This window comes from Sciurus carolinensis, chromosome 6 (assembly GCF_902686445.1).
Source record: "Sciurus carolinensis chromosome 6, mSciCar1.2, whole genome shotgun sequence".
In the NCBI taxonomy this organism is placed as follows: Eukaryota; Metazoa; Chordata; class Mammalia; order Rodentia; family Sciuridae; genus Sciurus; species Sciurus carolinensis.
This window is the reverse complement of record NC_062218.1, coordinates 117,127,288-117,147,461: the sequence shown is the minus strand read 5'-3', so window position 1 is coordinate 117,147,461 and position 20,174 is coordinate 117,127,288. Positions and strand designations below refer to the sequence as shown.

Genomic DNA, 20,174 nt, shown 5'->3' with positions numbered 1-20,174 from the left:
TACACAAACACACAAAGACAGTTATGACACTGCTAAGTAATAAAATCTTTGGGGATAGCTATTATGTGTACAGTTGTTCATTGATGGAAACATCATTTTGTAACACATAACTCAAGTTCTTGATAATTTTTTATATTTTGATCTTTCTTAAACTGCAAGTGATGTATCAAAGTCTCCTATTAGTAGTGTTTCTATTTCTCCATTGCCTAGTTTCTCCTTTATATAAGTTGTTGCTGTGTTTTTCTGATGTTAGATAATATAGTCATAAACCATGTGTTCTTTGTCTTGTTTTCTTTGTCTAAATTCTTTGTCTGATGTAACTTCTCAGTTGTTCCTAATTGCATGATATTTTTATGTTTCCTAATTGTTCCTAATTGCATGATATATTTATGATTTAAATATGAGGTGTTCCTCAAAAGCTCATGTGTGAGACAAAGTAAGAAACTTTAGAGGTAAAATGACTGGGTTAATAAAAGCCTTAACCTAGTCAGCTCATTAATTCATTTGAATGGTTTAAATGGGTAGTAACTCTTGGTAAGCAGGGGTATCGCTGGAAGAAGTAGGTCACTGAGGGAATACCTTTGGATATATACTTTGTCCGTGGTAAGCAAAATAACTCTTTCTGCCCTTAGCTGCCTTCCTCCCCCCACACCCTCTGCCATGATGTTCTGCTTAATCTTGAGTGCAGAGCAATGAAATAAACCATGTATGAACTGAGACCTCTGAAACTGTAAGCACCAAATAAACTTTTCCTCCTCTAAAAATTTGATAACTGTTTTGATAACTGTGTTCTTCGTGTATCTCTGTTATACCCTATCCAATAGTTAGTTAGGTTTTGCTTTGTGATTCAAGTTAAACATCTTTTTTTTTTGTAATAGGTACATTAAACTAATTCACGTTCAGTTATATTCTTGATGTTTGCTCTCAGCTCTTTCGTATTTTATATTCTTACTACTGAGTATTCTATGCTATATTTACTGTTTATTTCTCCACAATATGTCTTTGTTGCAATTTCTCGAAATTCTTTTTCTGACAGTTAGAAAGATATGTATTTTTATTCCACGTTACTGTTGTATTTATAGCACTTATAGTACCCTTACTTTTCCATCTTCTTCTTCTCTGTCTATTTTGGATGCTATCCTTTAACACTCATCTATTTATTTTACATAGACACTAGTCAGTGATCTTATTCTAATTTCTTTTGACTCCTGTACTTCTTTTCAGATGCAGTTTTTTTCACTTAAAACATGTAGAATTTATCTACTATTCTTTTTTTCATACTTCTAAATTTATTTTAGTCCTACCTCTACAAATACATACTTACCATTACTCCTTTTATTGAAGTTCTCTTGTTGACTGAAGCGCCTTTTTTTTGAAAATTCCTCTGGATAGGTACATATGTATAATGTTCCCTGGATTCTTGCAGGTTTAAAACTCTTTCTATAATCTTGGTGAAGAACTGCATGACTAGGTATAAAATTTTGGGTTATAGTTGATTGTACTGAGTTTCTTGAAAATACTATTCTATTTGCTTTGCATATTCTTAGAAAATTTAACTCTTAAAATTGTTTTCTTGTGACTTCCTTAGTAGCATGATAATTTCTTATTGTGGTAGGAGTCATTCTTTTCTAAAACTTGAGATTTTAATTAATGTCAGCTTTATTAAATCAAGATGTGGGAATGAATTTAAATCATAATAATGATAGTTTAAAGTTAAGCTCCTAACTGAAATTTTTTTTTTTTATTCTACAGGAATTAAAACCTGATACAGTAACTAAATCTGCTCTTGGTGATGATATTGACTTTGAAAAAATCTGCAAAAAGGTATATCTATAGTGGATGACATTTGTTTATGAAAAACTCCTTATTTTATGCTTACTTTTTTTCATGTCACATTTTCATTAAATAGAAGACCTATTAACTATTAGTGTATGATGACTTTTCCTCACTGAGTTTCAGTATCACCACTGAAAAGGATTTTTAAGGAATTTAATTGGTTTCACTTTGCTGTTCTATCACACTTTCATGGTCCTTAAGGATATGTTGAACTTAATACAACATTCCATGTTTCTTAGAATTAGTCTGTTAACCTTATTAATTAGAACTAAGAATCTGCTTTTTTATTTCTACATAATTTTAATGAATATCTCATGTAATTTCTGCATCCACCTTGTGCAAGGTTTATTCTTACCCTCTTTTTACAAATGAGGAAAATGGAACTCAAAAATGAATTAAATGAGCTGATTAGGCTATACCTCTATTACATGGCACAGTCACTGCTTTTATCCATATCTTCTGGTGTTTGGCTTTGCCACTCTTGCTTCTTCCTTACTATTTCCCCTTTATTTCTACACACTTTGCTAATGCCTGCAATACTGCAATAGACAGTTCACCTTGAGAACAGATTTTGTATTTTTTTTTCTCTATGCTTCTCTTTTTACTCTGATTTTTGCTCTAACCTACATTCTTTCTATTCTCCTATCAATTTTACACTATAAATTAATTATAGTACATTATTTGGATAGACACCATATACAATAAATAATTCCAAGATTTAAATATTTAACTTAAAACTAAGTAAAATCTAGATGCATTTGAATAGTTTAAACTTTCCTTATAATTCCACTCATTCATCAGTATTTTAGGCCAGTTCATTTATTGCCTTAGTTTTAAATACAACCATATGTTTAATTAAAAGGGAACATTATCTCCTTAGACATGATTCATATTATTAGTCTTTTCCATAATTAGTATATTCTTTATATTTATGATCTCAAGTCGTTTTTGAAACTGGAAGGTATAAAATAAACCAGTAGAGATGTGGTCTTAAAATACTCAGAGGAAGTATTCCATTCTTTCTTCAAGTGAATGGATAGATGGATGGATAGAGACATGCTTAGTTCTTGGGAAAATTTTTGTGTTGGTGACCACAAGTGGTTAAAATGACCATGCTCATGTAAGTGCCTCCCTTTGTTGGATATAGCTGACCATGGTTCCTTTGGGATTGCCTTACTCCTTCCTTGTTAATTTTCTGTTCTTTCAGAAAAGTCTAATTTGTCTGCAATAATGGAAATGATAATTTTCGTAACTTCCCAAGGATGGATATATTTAGCCAAATTTGTCTTTGGAACTTTTGTTTCCTCATTCTTCACCTTTTCTGTTTTGATGTGTGGTACCTCATCCTGCCCTCTTCTGCTGATCTATAATCTCCTGGAATTCAACTCCTTGCTCTGTTCTAGCTCCTCTTCACACTGCCACCACCACCAGTACCAAATTATAATATTAAAATACTCATAAAATAGTGATACATATTATAAAAGCTGTTGAGTTAAATTATGTCATGTCACATCTAAAATAAATTTTAAATGCATTCTTTTTTCCTATCATATTATTGTCTCCCTACGGTTATTAAAATGGTCTCTTTTTTTTGTTGTTTAACTCTTTTCTTATTAGAGGAAGGCTCATCTTGACCTCTGCTTATCTAGCATTCTTTACAAGTATATGGAGTTCAACATCATTTTCAAGTTTTTTTTTTTAATTGTTGTTCTACTTGCTTTTAGGTGATTATTCCTTTTTAGTTGACTATGGGACATACACATTCTCTGACATGAAATCTTTAAATTTAGAAATCAGTCCATTCCGGGAAATAGGACCCAAGGAAGGTGTAATTAGGATTTAGAACAAGTTTTAATTGAATATAAACAACACCATCCCCTAAAAGCAGACCTGATGACTTAGGGGAAAGTAGGACATTAACAGGGTGCTCCCTCTGTCAAGCAGAAAAGAAATAACAATTGCTAAAAATACCAATACCCCAAAGCTGTTACTTTCTCCAGTTGAGACATAGTTTGAATGATTAAAATTTCTATTAATATTTAAATCATTAGTTTTACCTTTATGCTTTTTTACCTTGCCATGCATAGTAATGTGCACATATAACATTTTACAGGTGTATATCAAACTAAATTTGCCATTATCTTTTAAAATTTCTATACAAAAGTGTATTCGTATATGCCCAGTTTTCAGTATTTTTTAAATTTCAACTATCATAAGAACATTTAATAGATATAATACCAGAAAAATACAGTTCTTTATTCTCCAATGGAAAATACTTAATTTATCTCTTTTCACCCTTAATTTGTTGATTTGTATCTTTAGATAAAACTTAAGAATTTAAATACAGCCTTATTATTAAAAATACTCTCACTAGCATTCTACCTCTGCCAGTTTATCTGCACTTTGTTGTATGCAGTATTCCCAAGGATTAATTTTACACATAGGAGATTTTTTTAGACTTATTTACATTCAGAGGTGTATTTTCAAAATTGAACACCAAATACTTTTTGTGTTCACAATTAACACTCATCTGCCAAAATAAAATTTTTCCATTAAAAAAATGAGGTGTTTTCCACTTTTTAATTTAATTTATTTGAAATGGAAGAAACAGTGGAGGTGTGTAAAAACCACAGTTTCCTGAGAATTTTTCATAGCAAACATTGTGCCCATTTTAAATAAGGAAAGCAGTGGTTTCCTTCATCCTCCCAATATTATGAAGACTTCTTGCAGGTGTAAAAACTGTCCTTAGAGGCTGCTTAGTAGCCTGTTAAGCTTCAAAACTTTTTAAATTTAAATTTAACATGTAGCACTGTTATTTGTGTTCCTTTCATATACATTCATAACATTTTCTCTCTCTCAAATGAAATTTATCATATTCTACCTTTGATAAGTCATTTGGGTATTTTTCTTAGCTTTTTAAATTAGAGCAACATTATGGGCCTCAAAAGATGGATTTTATGCCTTCATGTATAACATGATGCCTTCACATAATAAGAGCTCAGTAAAATTTAAAGAGGGAGGGACTGAGTGAGGAAAGAATAGGTTGCCCTCCTCATTCTTGTGAGTTCCTGGTGGCAAGCAAGATACAGACGTTATCTCAATGCAGCAGACACAAAACTACCAAAAGAAGGAACTTTTATCCACTCACTTCACTAGCATTCTTTATATATTTATATTTCATTTCTTCCCCAAAAGATTGAAGTATGCTTGACACACAAGCTATAGTGTTAAAAAGCATTTGGAGTTGAGTCACAAATGAAAGTTATCATAAATGTTTTAGAAAACAAAATGTTAGGAATATTAGACTGAATTCAGAATCTGAGATTTTGAGTTCCTGATTGTTAGGCTATTGATAGATAAAATGTTTGACCTATATCCCCTTTAGTTCATGTTACAAATTGAGCTTAAAAAGTTAAATGAAGGATATTCTTTTTTTTTTTTTTTTGGCGGTACTGGGGATTTGAACCCAGGGCCTTGTGCTTGCGAGGCAAGCATTCTACCAACTGAGCTATATCCCCAACCCCAAAAATAAATTCTTAAGAATAAAATTAAAGAAACAAGTTCAATCCCCAGTGCCCCCCCAAATTTAAATTTTACCTTTTTTACTTAGAATAATTTTTATATAAATAATTGATATAATTTATGATATTGACATTTCTAAGACATAAAACAAACATTTTAAGAAGTATATATGCAATATTTTCTTAATCTTTCAAGAATGGAAAATTATTAGTATTTATAAAACATAACTAATGTTTAAGTCAAGAACTTTTTCCACTTGACTGTTTTTCCCACTAGAATATTTTCCTACTCCTCAAATTGTAAGTAACTCAGATTTGTAAATCAATAACAGACCATAAAAAAATACAAATAAAGCAGTTAAATATACAGAATTTTGAAGGACCATATATATACAGAGGAGATAGATCCTCTAAAATGAATTCTGATGTTTATGAATACCCTGACTAAATAATTTTCAATTCAATGAAAACTTCAATTATCATTAATTTATTATAGCATTATAATAGTATTACAATTAATACTTGAAAATAATTTGGCCTTTTCCTTCTAGGTTGACAACTTAAAAGAACTTCAGAAGCCATTTACTTTCAACCCATTGTTCTTTAGCAACATTATGCAACAGTGAAATTTTAGCTATTATTGAGGACATGGGTACTACCTCATAGTGTAAAGTGGCTTATGCATTTATAGACCAGAGACATTTTGTGTCTTCTCAAATATAGAATTATTACAAGAAGTCATATGCTAACACCTTTTCCTTTTCCTGAATAAGCCACATTTTCCTCAATTATTACCTAATAAGCTAAGATACATACACCATCAGAATGTTTCATATCCTCAACAAAGCACTTATTATTCTATTAAGTATTCTATTAATTAGTATGCTATTAATTAATAGAATAATAAGTGCTTTGCAGATATCATTAAATCTTCTTTTTCTTTGACAACAAAAATTGCATGTAACTGTACAACATAAGGTTGTGGTATACAGACTTCCACATAATTGCTCAGTTTCTTATACATACATATGTTGTAGACCCAAAGTTTTTGGTTATCCAAAGTCACCACTGCTGCATTTGACTCTGCAGTTCCACTTTGACAACTACAACATGAGTAGCAGTGTTGGAACTATACAGCACAATGTTACAGCCTAAAAACACAGTTATAGAGGGAAACATTTATAACAAATTATAAGAAAATCTTCATTCATTTACATAATTGTATAATTGCAAATATTACTATGGAGACTTTTAAAAATAGAATTTACTGAAATCATATTACTAAATCACAGTTACCATCTGGGACATCTTCTAGGGCAGAGAAATACATTTGCTGAATAAATTTAATGATAATGTGATTAATAAAATAATGCCCTGAACTAACTCTGGACATTCAGTTCTAAAACTTTTATAACCACAATGAAAAGATATGGTTAGCTCTGGAAAGAAGAATATCCAGTTCAGCAAAGATATTAGCACTTTGTCAAAACAGGAATTTGAGAGTAGCAATAGTTTTTGAACAATAGTTAAGATTTCTTTAGGATTCTTGGAATCTCTTATCTAAAACATATGAGACTAATTTATGTAATGAGAACAGTTACTTTCTAACTTGTTTTTTAAATACTGATATTCAAATATTACAGATTACCTTTGAAGTGAATTTTCAGTAGCTACAAGGGGAAATACACTGAAATAATCAGTTAAGGATAAACAGCTTCTCCTGGACTGTCCTCTTTTCCCTTGCAATCTGAAGGGTAATTTTCTGGGAAATGTATAACATTTATCAGCACTCATTGTTTTTGTTGTCCTTGTTTTTACATTTAAATCTTCTGGGATTAATCCTGAGATTAAATTTGCTGCTTCTGCTTTGATTACCAAGTTATTTGTATTATGTAAAAATCTCAAATAGTGCTAACATTCTGGATGCACATTTACTTCTCTAACCTGTTGATTGAGTTTGGCAACAAAGGTCTATCATGGCAAAGCTTTTATTTTTAATTTTGAAGTATAATGGGTCTATTAAAGTGGTTTTTCTTTTTTCTTCAACCCAAGATTCTGCTTGCATAGACTTAGACCAGCTATCATTTTTCTTATACTATAATCTTATTTTAATTTTCTTTGCAAATATTTTTTCCATTGTGAGTTTCCAGGTGGACATGAAGTTTGAAGGGACTATTCAGCCTCCTTCAAGGAGACAATCAAACAGCAAGTTGTCCTTGCGTAGGATTTACATGAGTTATTCTTTGATTTAACATTATTCAGATAAGTCCTCCAAACAGAGCATAACTTTAAACTGCCATCATACTGCGTTTATTTAGGTATTCATACATTTATATCACTGGGTGAGAAAAGCCAATATATTTGGCTAAAACAATGAAGGATGACTTTAGAACGAAGACACTTGAAGCTAGTAGCTCTACTTTCATACAATGATGAAATTTAATCACTGGCTTTTTAAAGTGTTTATTGAGTGCCTGCTCTTATAGTCACTGTTTAAATCACCAAATAAGGTATGAAATATTCACACCAGCATAATAAGCAAATAAGGTATGAAATATTCACACCAGTGTTAAGTGCTATGAAGTAAATAATGGTGGAAAGTGTTTTGCTAGTTGAGATGGTATTTGAACATGAACCTGAATACAGTGAAATGATCAGCCATTTATATATTTGTGAGTAAAACACTGCAGGTGGAGAGGAGTTTGCAATGAAATGACTTAAGCATTGTCTATGAGAGAGCAAAATCCAAAGGAGACCAACCCACCATGGGCTTATTGCCTTGGTTCAGATGAGAGATATTGATGATTTTGTCAGTAAGAGTAGAAATATTGGGAAGTGACTGCTTCTGGATATATTTTGCAGATAGAGTCACAGGATTTACTGAGGGTTGTGAGATGTGAGGAAAAAGGAAATATGGTGGAAGAATCCTTAGTTTTAGGCTGAGAAACTATAGAAATGGAACGTTAAATAAGATGACAAAGACTATAGGAGAAGAAAGTTGGAGAAGAAAATCAAAGAGTTTTATCTTGATATGTCAACTAAAGTAGTTAGTTAAATATATGAATTTGAGCTCAAGTTGGAGTCGGAGGTAGAAATTAGGAAGTTGTTGGTTCACATAAGGTATTTAAAGCAATTAATCAACAGTATAAATTTTCTAAATTTATAAATAATAATGTATATATGATCTTTTTCCATTCACTCATCATCAGATTTTTATAAAGGTTGACTTTAAGGTAGGTACTGTGTTAGATCCTAAGAAGACAGCAGTGATAATGACTTTCAAATATGAATATATAGTATTAGGTAATTCCTAGATCTCTTTTCCTGGGTCTGTATTCCATGAGACTTTAAATATTAAAGTAGTTCTAAATCATCCATATTATCTGAGTTAGCACTAATATATTATTTGCTTCTTTCATTTAATTAGATCTTCTTAATTAGATATGTCTAAGCTTTGTGAAAGCAGAAACTTTTTTTTTTTTTATATCACACATGAAAACATTGTTTCCAAAATTCACTCAATTGTCAGATATTTATCTGGAGTATCTAAATTTTCAGATATTTATCTGAAGTAATCCAGATGTTTCAAAAATATTAATTATAATAAGTAAAGAGTACTTATTGATTGATTACATGATCATTTTAATTGTTCCAAAGAAATAATATTTGTCAATATGTGTACCTTTAGTATAGATAACTTACCTTTTGAGAACATTAGTAAATTGTTTTCTAATTTTAAAAGATTTGATCTTATTCACATTCAGTGGTGCCAGTGATTCTATTCCCATATATGTATTTTTTTTTCAATTTGCAGCCAGATTCTACTGCAACTGAAAGAGCAGTTGCCAGATTAGCAGTACACCCTCTTCTGAAGAAAAAGATAGACATGCTAAAAGGTATGAATTAAATGAGTTAACTTTCGAGAATATTTTATAACATAAGCATCAGTGTCTTGAAATATTTAAAAATGTGGGAAGGTGCTTACAAATATAAAAAGTGATTTTGAAGAAAAACTGAATCTGTTTTTTCTTAAATTTTAATATATTAACATAATATGTATATGTATATTATATAAAATGCATCTATATATAACATATACATGATCAAGTTGAATATATTGCTGTTCTGAATACTGATAAAACTTGTATTACTTTTGATTAGCCATTTCACTTATTTATTTATATGCATTATAAAATAGAGAATTAAATGCTTTTGTCACAGGTTAAATGATGTTACTTTTGAAAGCACAATTGATAATATTTAATGCATTATGACCACAGAAATTAGAGTTGCCATTTTCCTTTATTTGTATTCAGTGACATTTTAGTGTTCTTCAGAACTCCAAGACATGAAGAAAGGGTGATTTTCTTTTATTTGGCAACTTAGAATGGATGCCTCTGAGCCTGTCATATGAGTTAGATTTTTAAGAAATTAAAAGATTTCTTTGTTAATTCAAACCCATTTTAAATATTTCATTATAAATTCAAGTTGTCCTCTTAAATGTTTCCGAATAATTTAAGAACTCTTGTACTGAAACAGTGATATTTTATATGTTTCAATGCTGAAATAAGCCATACACTATTTTTCTTGCAGCTGCGGTCCAAGCCTTTAAAGATGCGAGACAAAATGCTACCAAAGTTGACTCGTCAAAGAATACTTCAGAAGAAAATCATTATAAAGATACTTTGTGTTCAAATGATGATGCAAGGAAATTACAGCATGAAGAAACTATCACCAGTGAGCAAAAAAGTGAAAGAAGCCAAAATACTGGCAAAGAAACCAACAAATAATTCAAAGGAGAAAATAGCCAAGGTGGAACATGGACCCAAAACAGTGAACATGACAGAATCTCTGTCAAAGCCTTTGGGAAAGGATTCTGTAGTTCTTTGTGAACCTGAGCAGACACCTGCTGAAACAAAAATGAAAACATTAAGTCAAACCAAAAAAATGAAAGGGTCTGATAGCTCAGTTGGTGGTAACAGTGATAGTGAAGAAGAATTATATGAAGAGGAAAAGGAGTATTTTGATGACAGCACAGAAGAAAGGTTCTACAAACAGTCTTCTGTGTCTGAGGATAGTGACAGTGGTGATGACTTCTTCATTGGGAAAGCCAGGCGGACTCGAAGGAAGGAAAGTAGTTTCCATTCTTCAGCTAAAGAACAAAAACCCCTCCAAGTGTTATCCAAGGAAGATACACATGAAACACATTTGAATGTAAGAAATGACAAAAACAAGCAAAGTACAGAAGCCAGGAAGTTAGAATCAGTGTTTTTCTACTCTTTATCTGGGTCTAAAAGCTCTAGAAGGTAAGATTATATTTTTATTATGAAATGATTATTAGTTCTTAGTTTTTATTTTTAAATTAGAACTTTATAGTTATACTTAGTAGTTGGGTTCATCATCCTGACAAACTCATACACGCATGGAAATTGATATCGGTTCATGATCCCCCACTTTTCCCTCCTGTCCTTCCTCCCCTCTCCCATTCTCCTTCTACTACTCTACTTGACTTCCTTTCACTCATCTATCAATTTGTATTTTATTGGTTCTTTATATTAGCCTATCCTTCCCTCCCCCTTTTCTTTGTTTTACTCTAGCTTTTATATGAGAAAAACATTCAATATTCAATTTCTGAGTTTGGCTTATTTCACTTGGCATGATAGTCTCCATTTCTATCCTTCTATCCATTTATCAGTAAATGCCATAATTTCATTCTTTTTGAAGGCTAAGTAGAACTCCATTGTGTGCGTGTGTGTGCGCGCGCGTGTGTGTATACGTATATCCCAATTTCTTAATCCATTCATCTGTTGATGGGCATTTGGTTTGATTCCTTAATTTAGCTATTGTGAATTGTGCATCTATAAACATTGAGGTGACTGTATTGCTGTAGTACGCTGACTTTAGATCTTTCAGGAAAATACCAAGAAATGGGATAGTTGGGTCTTATGGTGGTTCTAGTCCTAGTTTTTTGAGGAATCTCCATCTGCTTTCCAGAGTGGTTGTACTAATCTGCACCAACAGTGTATAAGCGTACCTTTTTACCTGTAATTTTACCAGCACTTATTATTAAGATCATTGCCATTCTGACTAGAATAACTTGAAATTTTATTAGTTTTGGTTTGTATTTCCCTCATTGCTGTAGATGTTGAAAATTTTTTTCACATTTGTTTGCCATTTGTTTTTCTTCCTTTCAGAAGTTTCTGTTTAGTTCTTTTGCCCATTTATTGGTCGAGTTATTTGGTTTTTGAGTTCTTTATATTCTGGTAATTAATCCCCTATTGGAGGAGTAGCTGGCCAGGATTTTCTCCCATTCCGTAGGCTCTCTTTTCACACTATTTTAATCATTTCCTTTGCTGTACAGAATTTTTGTAGATTGCTGGCATCCCACTTATTAATTCTTGGTTTTATTTCTTGTACTTTGGGGATCTTAAGGAAGTTAACGCCAGCACCCATATGATGGAGTGTTGATGACCCTACTAGAAGTTTTGAAGTTTCTGGTCTAATTCCTAAGTTTTTCATCCATTTCAATTTGAGTTTTGTTCAGGTTTTTTGGGGGGTGTCTAATTTCATTTCTCTAATACCGCTAACCTCTTTTCCCAGCACCATTCTTTAAAAGACAGCAGATATAGATATATGGATTTGTCTCTCTGTCTTCTATTCTGTTCCATTGCTCTTCATGTCTATTTTAATGCCAACACAGTACTCGTTTTGTTACTACACTATATAATTTCACCTCAGGTACTGGTGATACTTCCTGCTTTGCTTTTCTTGCTTATTATTGCTTTGGCTACTCTGGATCTCTTATTCTTCCAAATGAAATTAAAAATTGCTTTTTCTAATCCTATGAAGATGTCATTGGTGTTTTGATGGGGATTACATTGAATCTGTATATTACTTTGGGTAATATGGCCTTTTTGACCATACAAAGGCCTTTTTCTGCATCTTTGAAATGATCATGTGATTTTTGTCCTTAAATATGTTTAAGTGATGAATTGCGTTTATTAATTTGCATATATTGAACCAACCTTGCATCCCTGGAATGAAAGTCATTTGATCATGAGGTGATCTCTCCTTTTTTATCTCTGATCTTATTGATTTGCTTCTTCTCACTCTTTTCTTTTGGTTAGTTTGACTAAAGTTTCTCAATCTTATTTATCTTTTCAAAGAATCAACTCATTCTTTATTTTATTGATTTTGGCTGTGGTTTTAATTATTTCCTGTCGTCTCCTGGTTTGGGGATTACTTTGTGCTTCCTTTTCTAAGGCTTTGAAATGGAACATAAGCTTATTTATTTGGTATCTAATTTTTTAATGTAAGCACTCAGTGCTACCAGTTTTCCTCCTAGAACTGCTTTCATTCCATCCCAGAGATTTTTGTGTGTTGAATCTGTGTTCTCATTCATTTCTGAGAATTTCTTGATTTCTTGTTTCTTCTTTGATCTGTTCATTTAAATGAGTATTGTTCAATCACCATGTGCCTATGTGGTTTCCATTATTTTTTCTTGCTGTTAATCTCTAGCTTCATTCCATTATGATCTGATAGGATACATAGGATTATGTTTTTGTTTTTGTTTTTCCTAAGATTTGCTGTGTGGTCTAGGATATGACCTATTTTGGAAAAAGTTTTATATACAGCTGAAAAGGTGAATTCAGCTGTTTATTCTGTAGGTGTCCATTAGGTCCATTTGATTTATAGTGTTGTTTAGGTTGGAGATATCTTGGTTTTATGTTTTAATAACCCATCTATTGGTGATGGGTATGTTGAAATCACCTAGTATTATTGTATTGGGGTCTTTGTGGATTTAATGTCACGTAATTGGGTATGTTGATATATGGGACATAAATGTTTACTATTATCTTGTTAGATTATTCCCTTTACTAGGATATAGTAGCCTTCTTTGTCTCTTCTAATTAATATTTGCATGAAATCTGCTTTGTCACCTTTGAGACTAGCTATTTCTGCTTGTTTTCTTGGTCCATATGCATTGAATATATTTTGCCATCCTATTACCTTCAGTCTGTGGATGTCTTTGCCTATAAGATCAGTCTCTTATAAGCAGCATATTTTTGGACCTTGTTTTTTGATCCATTTTGCTAACCTATGTCTTTTATTTGGGGAGTTGAGATCATTAACATTCAGCATTAGTTACGGATTTGTGTTTGTGGTTTCCTCCCTTTTTGGTTTTTTGATATATTTTATCCTGTCAATTCTCATTTACTGAATTATTTGTTTATTGAACTTCCTTTGTTTGGGAGCAAGCTTTGGGAATTGTTTTTAGTTCCTCTTTGTGCAGCTTGTCTTTGAGTATTCTTTGTAGTACTGGATTGGTGCTCATGAAGTCTTTTATTCTTGTCATGGAAAGTTTTTATTTCCCCCTCTATTTTGAAACTGATGTTTGTTTGGTATAGTAACTTTGCTGGTGGTTGTTTCCTTTTAGGATTTGGAATATCTCATTCCAGGCCCTCCTTGATTTTAACATCTGAGCAATGAAATCGGAAGTGAACCTTATTGATTTGCCTTTAACTGTGGCCTGGTGTTTCTCTCCTGTGGCTCCTAATATTCTTATTTTCTGTATTAGGCATTTTGATCATGATTCATTTGACTAGGTCTACTTAGGGTACTGTAATCCTCCTACATGTGGACGTTTATCTCATTTGTGATAAGGGAAGAGTTTCTGTAACTATCTCATTGCAAATGTTCTTTATGCCTTTAGTTTGTGTTCTCGTCTATCCCAGTGATTCTCAGGTTTGATCTTTATCCCAAAGTTCTTGTGTTTTCTGGTCACGTTCTTTAACTTTCTTCCTTTTATTGCCTCCTGTGTACTCAAGACCTCACACTCTGTCTTCTTAAATGCTTGAAGTTCTGTCTTCAAGGACTGAGGTTCAGTTTTCTAATCTGTTGGTGATGCCTTCAATTGAGTGCTTTATTCGATGGATCGTGTCTTTCATTTCTAGAAGTTCTGCTTGGTTTCTTTTCACTATTTCTGTTTCTTTATTAAAATAGTCTTTCATCTCTTGTAACTTTTCTCTTAATTCCTTTCTTAGATCTTCTTTTATTCATTGAACATTTTAATAAGCAGCTGTTTATAATCTTCCTCTAGGCTTTTATCCACCTATCAGTGGGATCCTTTGTTGGGGGATTATGGATTTTGTGGGGAGATTTGTTTCCCTGTTTTCCCATGTTTTTGGAGGTCTTGAACTGGTGCATTGCTTGAGGTGACTTCCTTTCCTCTTCCTTTGCACATGTCCTTCTGTGTAATTATCTTATTTGTTCTGGGACTTCTCTGTGTTTTTAATGTATGCATAGATGCCAAGTGGTGGGACCTGAGATTCTTCTCTGGTTGTTCCTTTCTCACCTTGTCTTGTGCCGGGAGGGAATAAGTAACTGTAGGAGGTGTGGGCCGGCTGGAAATAAAAGGCTGAAAAGTAGTATCAAGAAATAAAAACAAAAGACACAAGAAATATCTTTCAAGTGAGGGCTTGACTGTTGGAAAGACTTGATGGGTCTGATCCTAACAAAGGGAGAAAGCCCGCAAATGCTTTATTTATAGTAAAACATGTCAAAGGAATTTATTGTAAGAAAGGGTTCTTCAAGGTAAGAAGTGAGAGGCTGTGGGGAAGTTGGTCTGATTCAAAACTTGTAACTTCTGTAGTAATTCTTCCTCCTTGGCATCTGGTGCCTCGAGGCTAGTTGAGCACACTGGTATCTCTTTACAACTCCAGGGAGTTGGCATTTGAACCTAGGGCTGTCTGAACCAATAAGTTCCAAAGTATCACAGAATTCTCTTTGGGAGGATGTTGCCAAGGCAAGGAAGCAGTCTCAGATTGGGGAGATTACACCCGGAGTTGTTCTATGGGCAGACACACCCACAATTTATTTGCAGCTGCCATCACTCCTTGGGTTTTTGTTGTTGGTTTGGGGCTTTTTGTCTTCTCCCTTGAGTTGAAGTAATGTGAGGGAGTGTTTAGTTCAGCTGCAGAGTCTCTAACTTGTGAACTTTAAATGTTCCAATAGGTTCCCAGCACCTCAGTGTGATGCAAAATAAACAATAGTAACTACCATTGCAAATAACAAACAATACAGTGTTAAATTTGCCATCAGTAAGGAGTAATGGTGGTTCAGCATTTGTCAACAGTAAGAACAACCATGAACTAAAACTGACTTTACAGCAAATAGCAGGGGTATAGACTATATTATCCACAGCAGTAATGATTATATGAGCATTAATGGTGGGGGCAGGAATTATATATACCAATTAGTTCTGAAAGATGGTAAAATCATGTTTATTGAGGGGAAAAGGAAATGCATCAGGAAGTTAGAAAAGACTACATTTAGAAGAAATGTGGGAAGTAATGTTTATACTGAAGGAGGGGGAAAACGGAAGTAGCAAGGTATTGGGAAAGAGAGAGAGAGAGAGCAATAGAATTTGGCTGTTAGCAGGAGAAGAAAGAGAAACAAGAGAAATAAACAAATAGAAATAATACAAAATCAAACCAAAATATACAATCCAGTAAACCCAAACCCTCAAAATATAATGCTAGGAAACAATAGTTACATTAAAAATGAGAGAAAAAGAAACAAGTGTAGGCTTATATGTTCCTTAACTGATCCTTGCAGCCAGAATTCCACACACACATACTTACACACAGAAAGAATTTTAAAATAGTAAAATAAATTTTAAAATTTTTTATTTATTTTTTAAATATAAAATCTTAGTAAAGAATGAAGGAACTTTCTTAACCTAGATGGTCAAATAGTAGACCAGAACTTGGGTGGTCACAGCCTATATCCAATAGTCTTTCTAATTCTTCTTGAGTTACGAATTGATAGAGCAAGGAGTAGGGGTTTTAGATCCTTCCTGTTTTTGTGTTGCTCTCTGGGCTGCTAGTGGCCTAAGATTGAAGCTGTTTGATACAAGACTCAGTTTCCCTTCTTACCAGTTTTAGTTAGGATGGATTAGGAAGTATTAAAACTTGGAGTTTTGTCCATTTGGACCAGTTCAGTGCACTCCCAGGGTACTGCTTCTGCATTGTCTGAAGTGAGTTCCAGCAGGTGGCGCTGAGGTCTCATCAGGCCTCAGGGTTTCTGTTGGGTGGTGCCTGCTTTAGAAAGACTAGATCATCCCACTCCTAGGGCTAAAGAGTAGCTAATCTCTTCTGTGGGTCTGGTTCTTAGTAGTCTCCCAAGAATCCACTCATGGGGCACGGGACCAGTGCTTCACTCACTGCTGCCCAGAAACCTAGTGTTCCTGGACTTATTCCCTGAGCTGCTTGCTCAACCAGCCTGCTTCATCTGGCCACAAGAGCCACCAGACACAAAGGGCTTGTTCCCCTTTGCCCTTCTGTATAGAGTCCTTCTAGGTATGGTCTACTCTGAGCCTGTTTCTCTCGTGTTCCATTAGACCCAGCCTAGGCCCCTCCCTAGGCACCTGCCAGGATATTGTGGGTCTTTGTTTTTTGTTTTTTTTTTTTTGCCCTGATCTCCCTGGTCCAGTTGTCACCGCAGCCACACTCTCACCCAAGATGGCTTCTGCCTCAGCTCCCCACGACCAGTTGAAATACAGAGTGCCTTTTTCAAGGACCAGTGTACAGTGCTACCTCTAGATCAGCTAAAAGTAGGCGGCATTTTTTATCTCAAGTTTCTGGGTACCAAGACTAATGATCTCCCTCCCACTTGTCTTGTGATATCACCCTGGAGGCTGTTGGGTCATCTTTCTTTGTTTATTGCACCCGAATTTCTGAGTCCCTAAGTGGCTTTGGGTGTCCAATATTAAATTTTAGTGAAATCCCACTTCCACCCACCTTCTAAGAAACTGTACACCTGCTATCATAGCACAGCTTGGTACACATCTTTCCTTTATTTCACCATCTTCTGGACTCTTAATTCTTCCTTTAAAAAGTAATATTAATATGAAATAACAATGAGGGAAGAGACTATCTCCTATGCATAATTTTAGTTTGTTCATTCCATCCTATTTTCAGACTTGATCCTCTCAAATTTTGTAGTGGGGTAACAGACAGATACACTCATGGAAATGCCACATTTGTCCAGCTTCATCATGAAACTTAAATGAGATGTTATAGCCAAATAATATTCCTACCTAACTTCCTTCATTTATCAAAATTTTGAAACTTGGAGTTAGTCTTTCATGAAAACATTTGAAAATGTTGTACATTTCTCTCTATTTAAGCAGAACTTTCTGAAAGGAATATGGTGAGAGGTTTTTTTTGGGGGGGATTGTTTGTTTTTTGCTGTTTTGTTTGGTTTTTGGTATTGGGGATTTAACCTGGAAACTTTGCCACTGAGCCATATCTCTAGCCCTTTTATTTTTTATTTAGAGGCAGGGTCTCAGTTGCTAAGGGCCTCATTAAGTTGCTGAGGCTATACTCAAACTTACAATTCTCCTATTTCAGCCTCCCCAGTCACCAGGATTAGAGGCATGTGCCACATGACCCATCTTGGTGGTTTTTCTTGAAGGCCTGGAACCATTGTTGTAAATATCAATCTTTGTACTATGTAATGCTCTTGGAGTACATAAAGCTGCTTGCCCTACCAGTTGCTCCGGGCTGCTTTTTGTTTGGTGATGTTGTCATCTTCATCCCTGCTGTATTCCACGCTTTTCACAGCTTTCTGTTAAAAATCAGTAAGTTCATTTATAACCTAATAGAGTATATCTTCACATTTTAGAGTAAAGATAGGTTAGCTTCAGTAACAGCTATTATCTTCAGTAAACTATTTTTGTATATTTGTGGGTTAGAGATTATTCTTTAATAGATTAGGAAAATGTGATGTAAAAATTTTACAAAGAAGTAAGAACATTGAAAAGACACACTACCATCTTTGGACCCTTGAAAATAATTAAAATATTTACTTACACCTCAGTCCTGCCTCAAAAATGTACATTTATTTCTTGTTTGAAACTAACATATCACCATCTCTTCCCACAAAATGTAAATCTTAATTTTTATTATATGTGTTTTATTTCTCCCTGTAATAAGACTTTCGAAAGTCTTTAGATAGCCCCAAAAGCAGAGGCAAGATAAGCAGACTAGAATATTTTTCAGTTACGAACTGAAGGACCTATAAGGATAAGGAGCAGAAAAGTCCCTTATGTATCTGTGTTAATTTTGGACTCTTACAAACCTTTGATGTAGCTAAAACCTGGGTTGTTTTATTGATTGTTGGTAGGATGAGGGAGTATGATAGTCCCATGCAGGAGTTTTATCATCCATGTTATTATGTTGTTTTAAGATGAGAGGATTTAAATAAATCCTTTAAATAAATCTTTTAAAGAGTCATGATGATTCATTTCTTTTTTTAGGGATTATAGAGAACAAGCTCCAAAGAGCAAAACCCCAGGTATGTATCAATGTCTGCTTTACCTCCAAATGTAAATGAGCAGTGCTGTGCCAAAGTTGAAGAATGAAAAATTATAAATGCTTACTGGCTTCAATGAATTTATGGCCCCCACAGAAATTAAAACTGAACATATTATAATTATCAATATAATTTGTTATTTTATTGGGTTTTTGTTGTTGTTGTTTTGGCCTTCCATGTTAGCAAGACTGTGTTTCTACTTAAATAAGACAGCACAGCATATATGAGGAGGCACTCAATAAAGATCAGTCTACAAGGGTTAGAAAGCATATGTTCTAAAATTAATTGTTCATATGAAAATTTTCAATTCAAATTAGACTACAGTTTTTAATTTTTAAATATTATCTTTAAGAACAAAATTGCTCCTTTAATAATTGGTTTGACAAAGGTAAAATCTGTTTCTTCTGTATGCTATTTAAATATAATTTGGTTTTATTATTTTTGCTTTCTTTTCCCAGATTTTCTGGAAAACAAACCTCAGATTGAGAATCAATTTAAAAAGAATGTACAAAAAGGACCTGAAAATACAAAGCAGCAGTTACACCTGCCTCTTCATCCTTCTTGGGAAGCAAGCCGGAGGCGTAAAGAACAGCAATCTAAAATTGCTGTGTTTCAGGGGAAAAAAATTACATTTGATGATTGATTACTGCTTCTTTTTGCTATTTGTGGATTTTTCATCTAAAAGTTATTTTCCTGTCCCCCCCCCTTAGTGGGGGGGGTTTTTTTTTAATTAGACTTATTTTACCTTATATCTGAGTCAGTCTTATTGGAGGGTTTATAGAATGCTAAGTGAAAGTTCAAGGTTTGTTTACATATGTCTTTCAGAAATCAAGTATATACTCAAATTCATTTATAATAGTATTCCTTAATTATTTCTTCCATAAAAGAATTTGGGAATTACAGTAATCTTAGGATTTCTCATTTGCTTGTAGCATGAAGTATATTTCACTGGTTTAACTTTTGTCATGAAAATAAATGCCAAGGTATATTTAAAATAATAATAGAAAAATTTGGGGAACTCTTAGTTATTTAAAATATAATACCTTTGTTAGAAGTTAGTCTTTGGAACAAAACAAAAGTAGTTACTTTATTATGGGTGTACAGAGATAAATTATATAAATAAATATTAATTTTATTACAGTTCTAATTGTGGTCATGTACTGCTTTACTGTTCTAAAATAGTTTTTTCAGAATGATTTGGGATTTTTATATTTTAGTTACTTGGGCAAATTGTTTAAATGTAGCAACAAAATCAAAACTTATTTTTATATTTTACTTCATATAAATATTTCTTAAATCAAGAATGTATACTATTTGAAGAACCATGGACTGTAATTTATAGGAACAAATTCTAGAAGGAAGAGCATTTCTTATGACTGAGCAAAGAAGACTCACCAAGGAATGACTTCTTTATACATTACAGTACTGTTATTTCAAGGG

General features: G+C 33.2%; 1 protein-coding gene across 1 annotated transcript in view; it reads left to right on the top strand.

The window, feature by feature from the left end:
- Srfbp1 (serum response factor binding protein 1) overlaps nucleotides 1-19,892 on the top strand; it is a 61,120-nt gene extending 41,228 nt beyond the window's left edge. The window contains 6 exon segments of the mRNA XM_047555987.1: nucleotides 1,753-1,824; nucleotides 9,172-9,253; nucleotides 9,951-10,102; nucleotides 10,104-10,663; nucleotides 18,679-18,716; nucleotides 19,193-19,892. Coding sequence (XP_047411943.1) covers nucleotides 1,753-1,824; nucleotides 9,172-9,253; nucleotides 9,951-10,102; nucleotides 10,104-10,663; nucleotides 18,679-18,716; nucleotides 19,193-19,377 — 1,089 coding nt within the window. The 3' untranslated portion in view covers nucleotides 19,378-19,892.
- The last annotated feature ends 282 nt before the right edge of the window (nucleotides 19,893-20,174 follow it).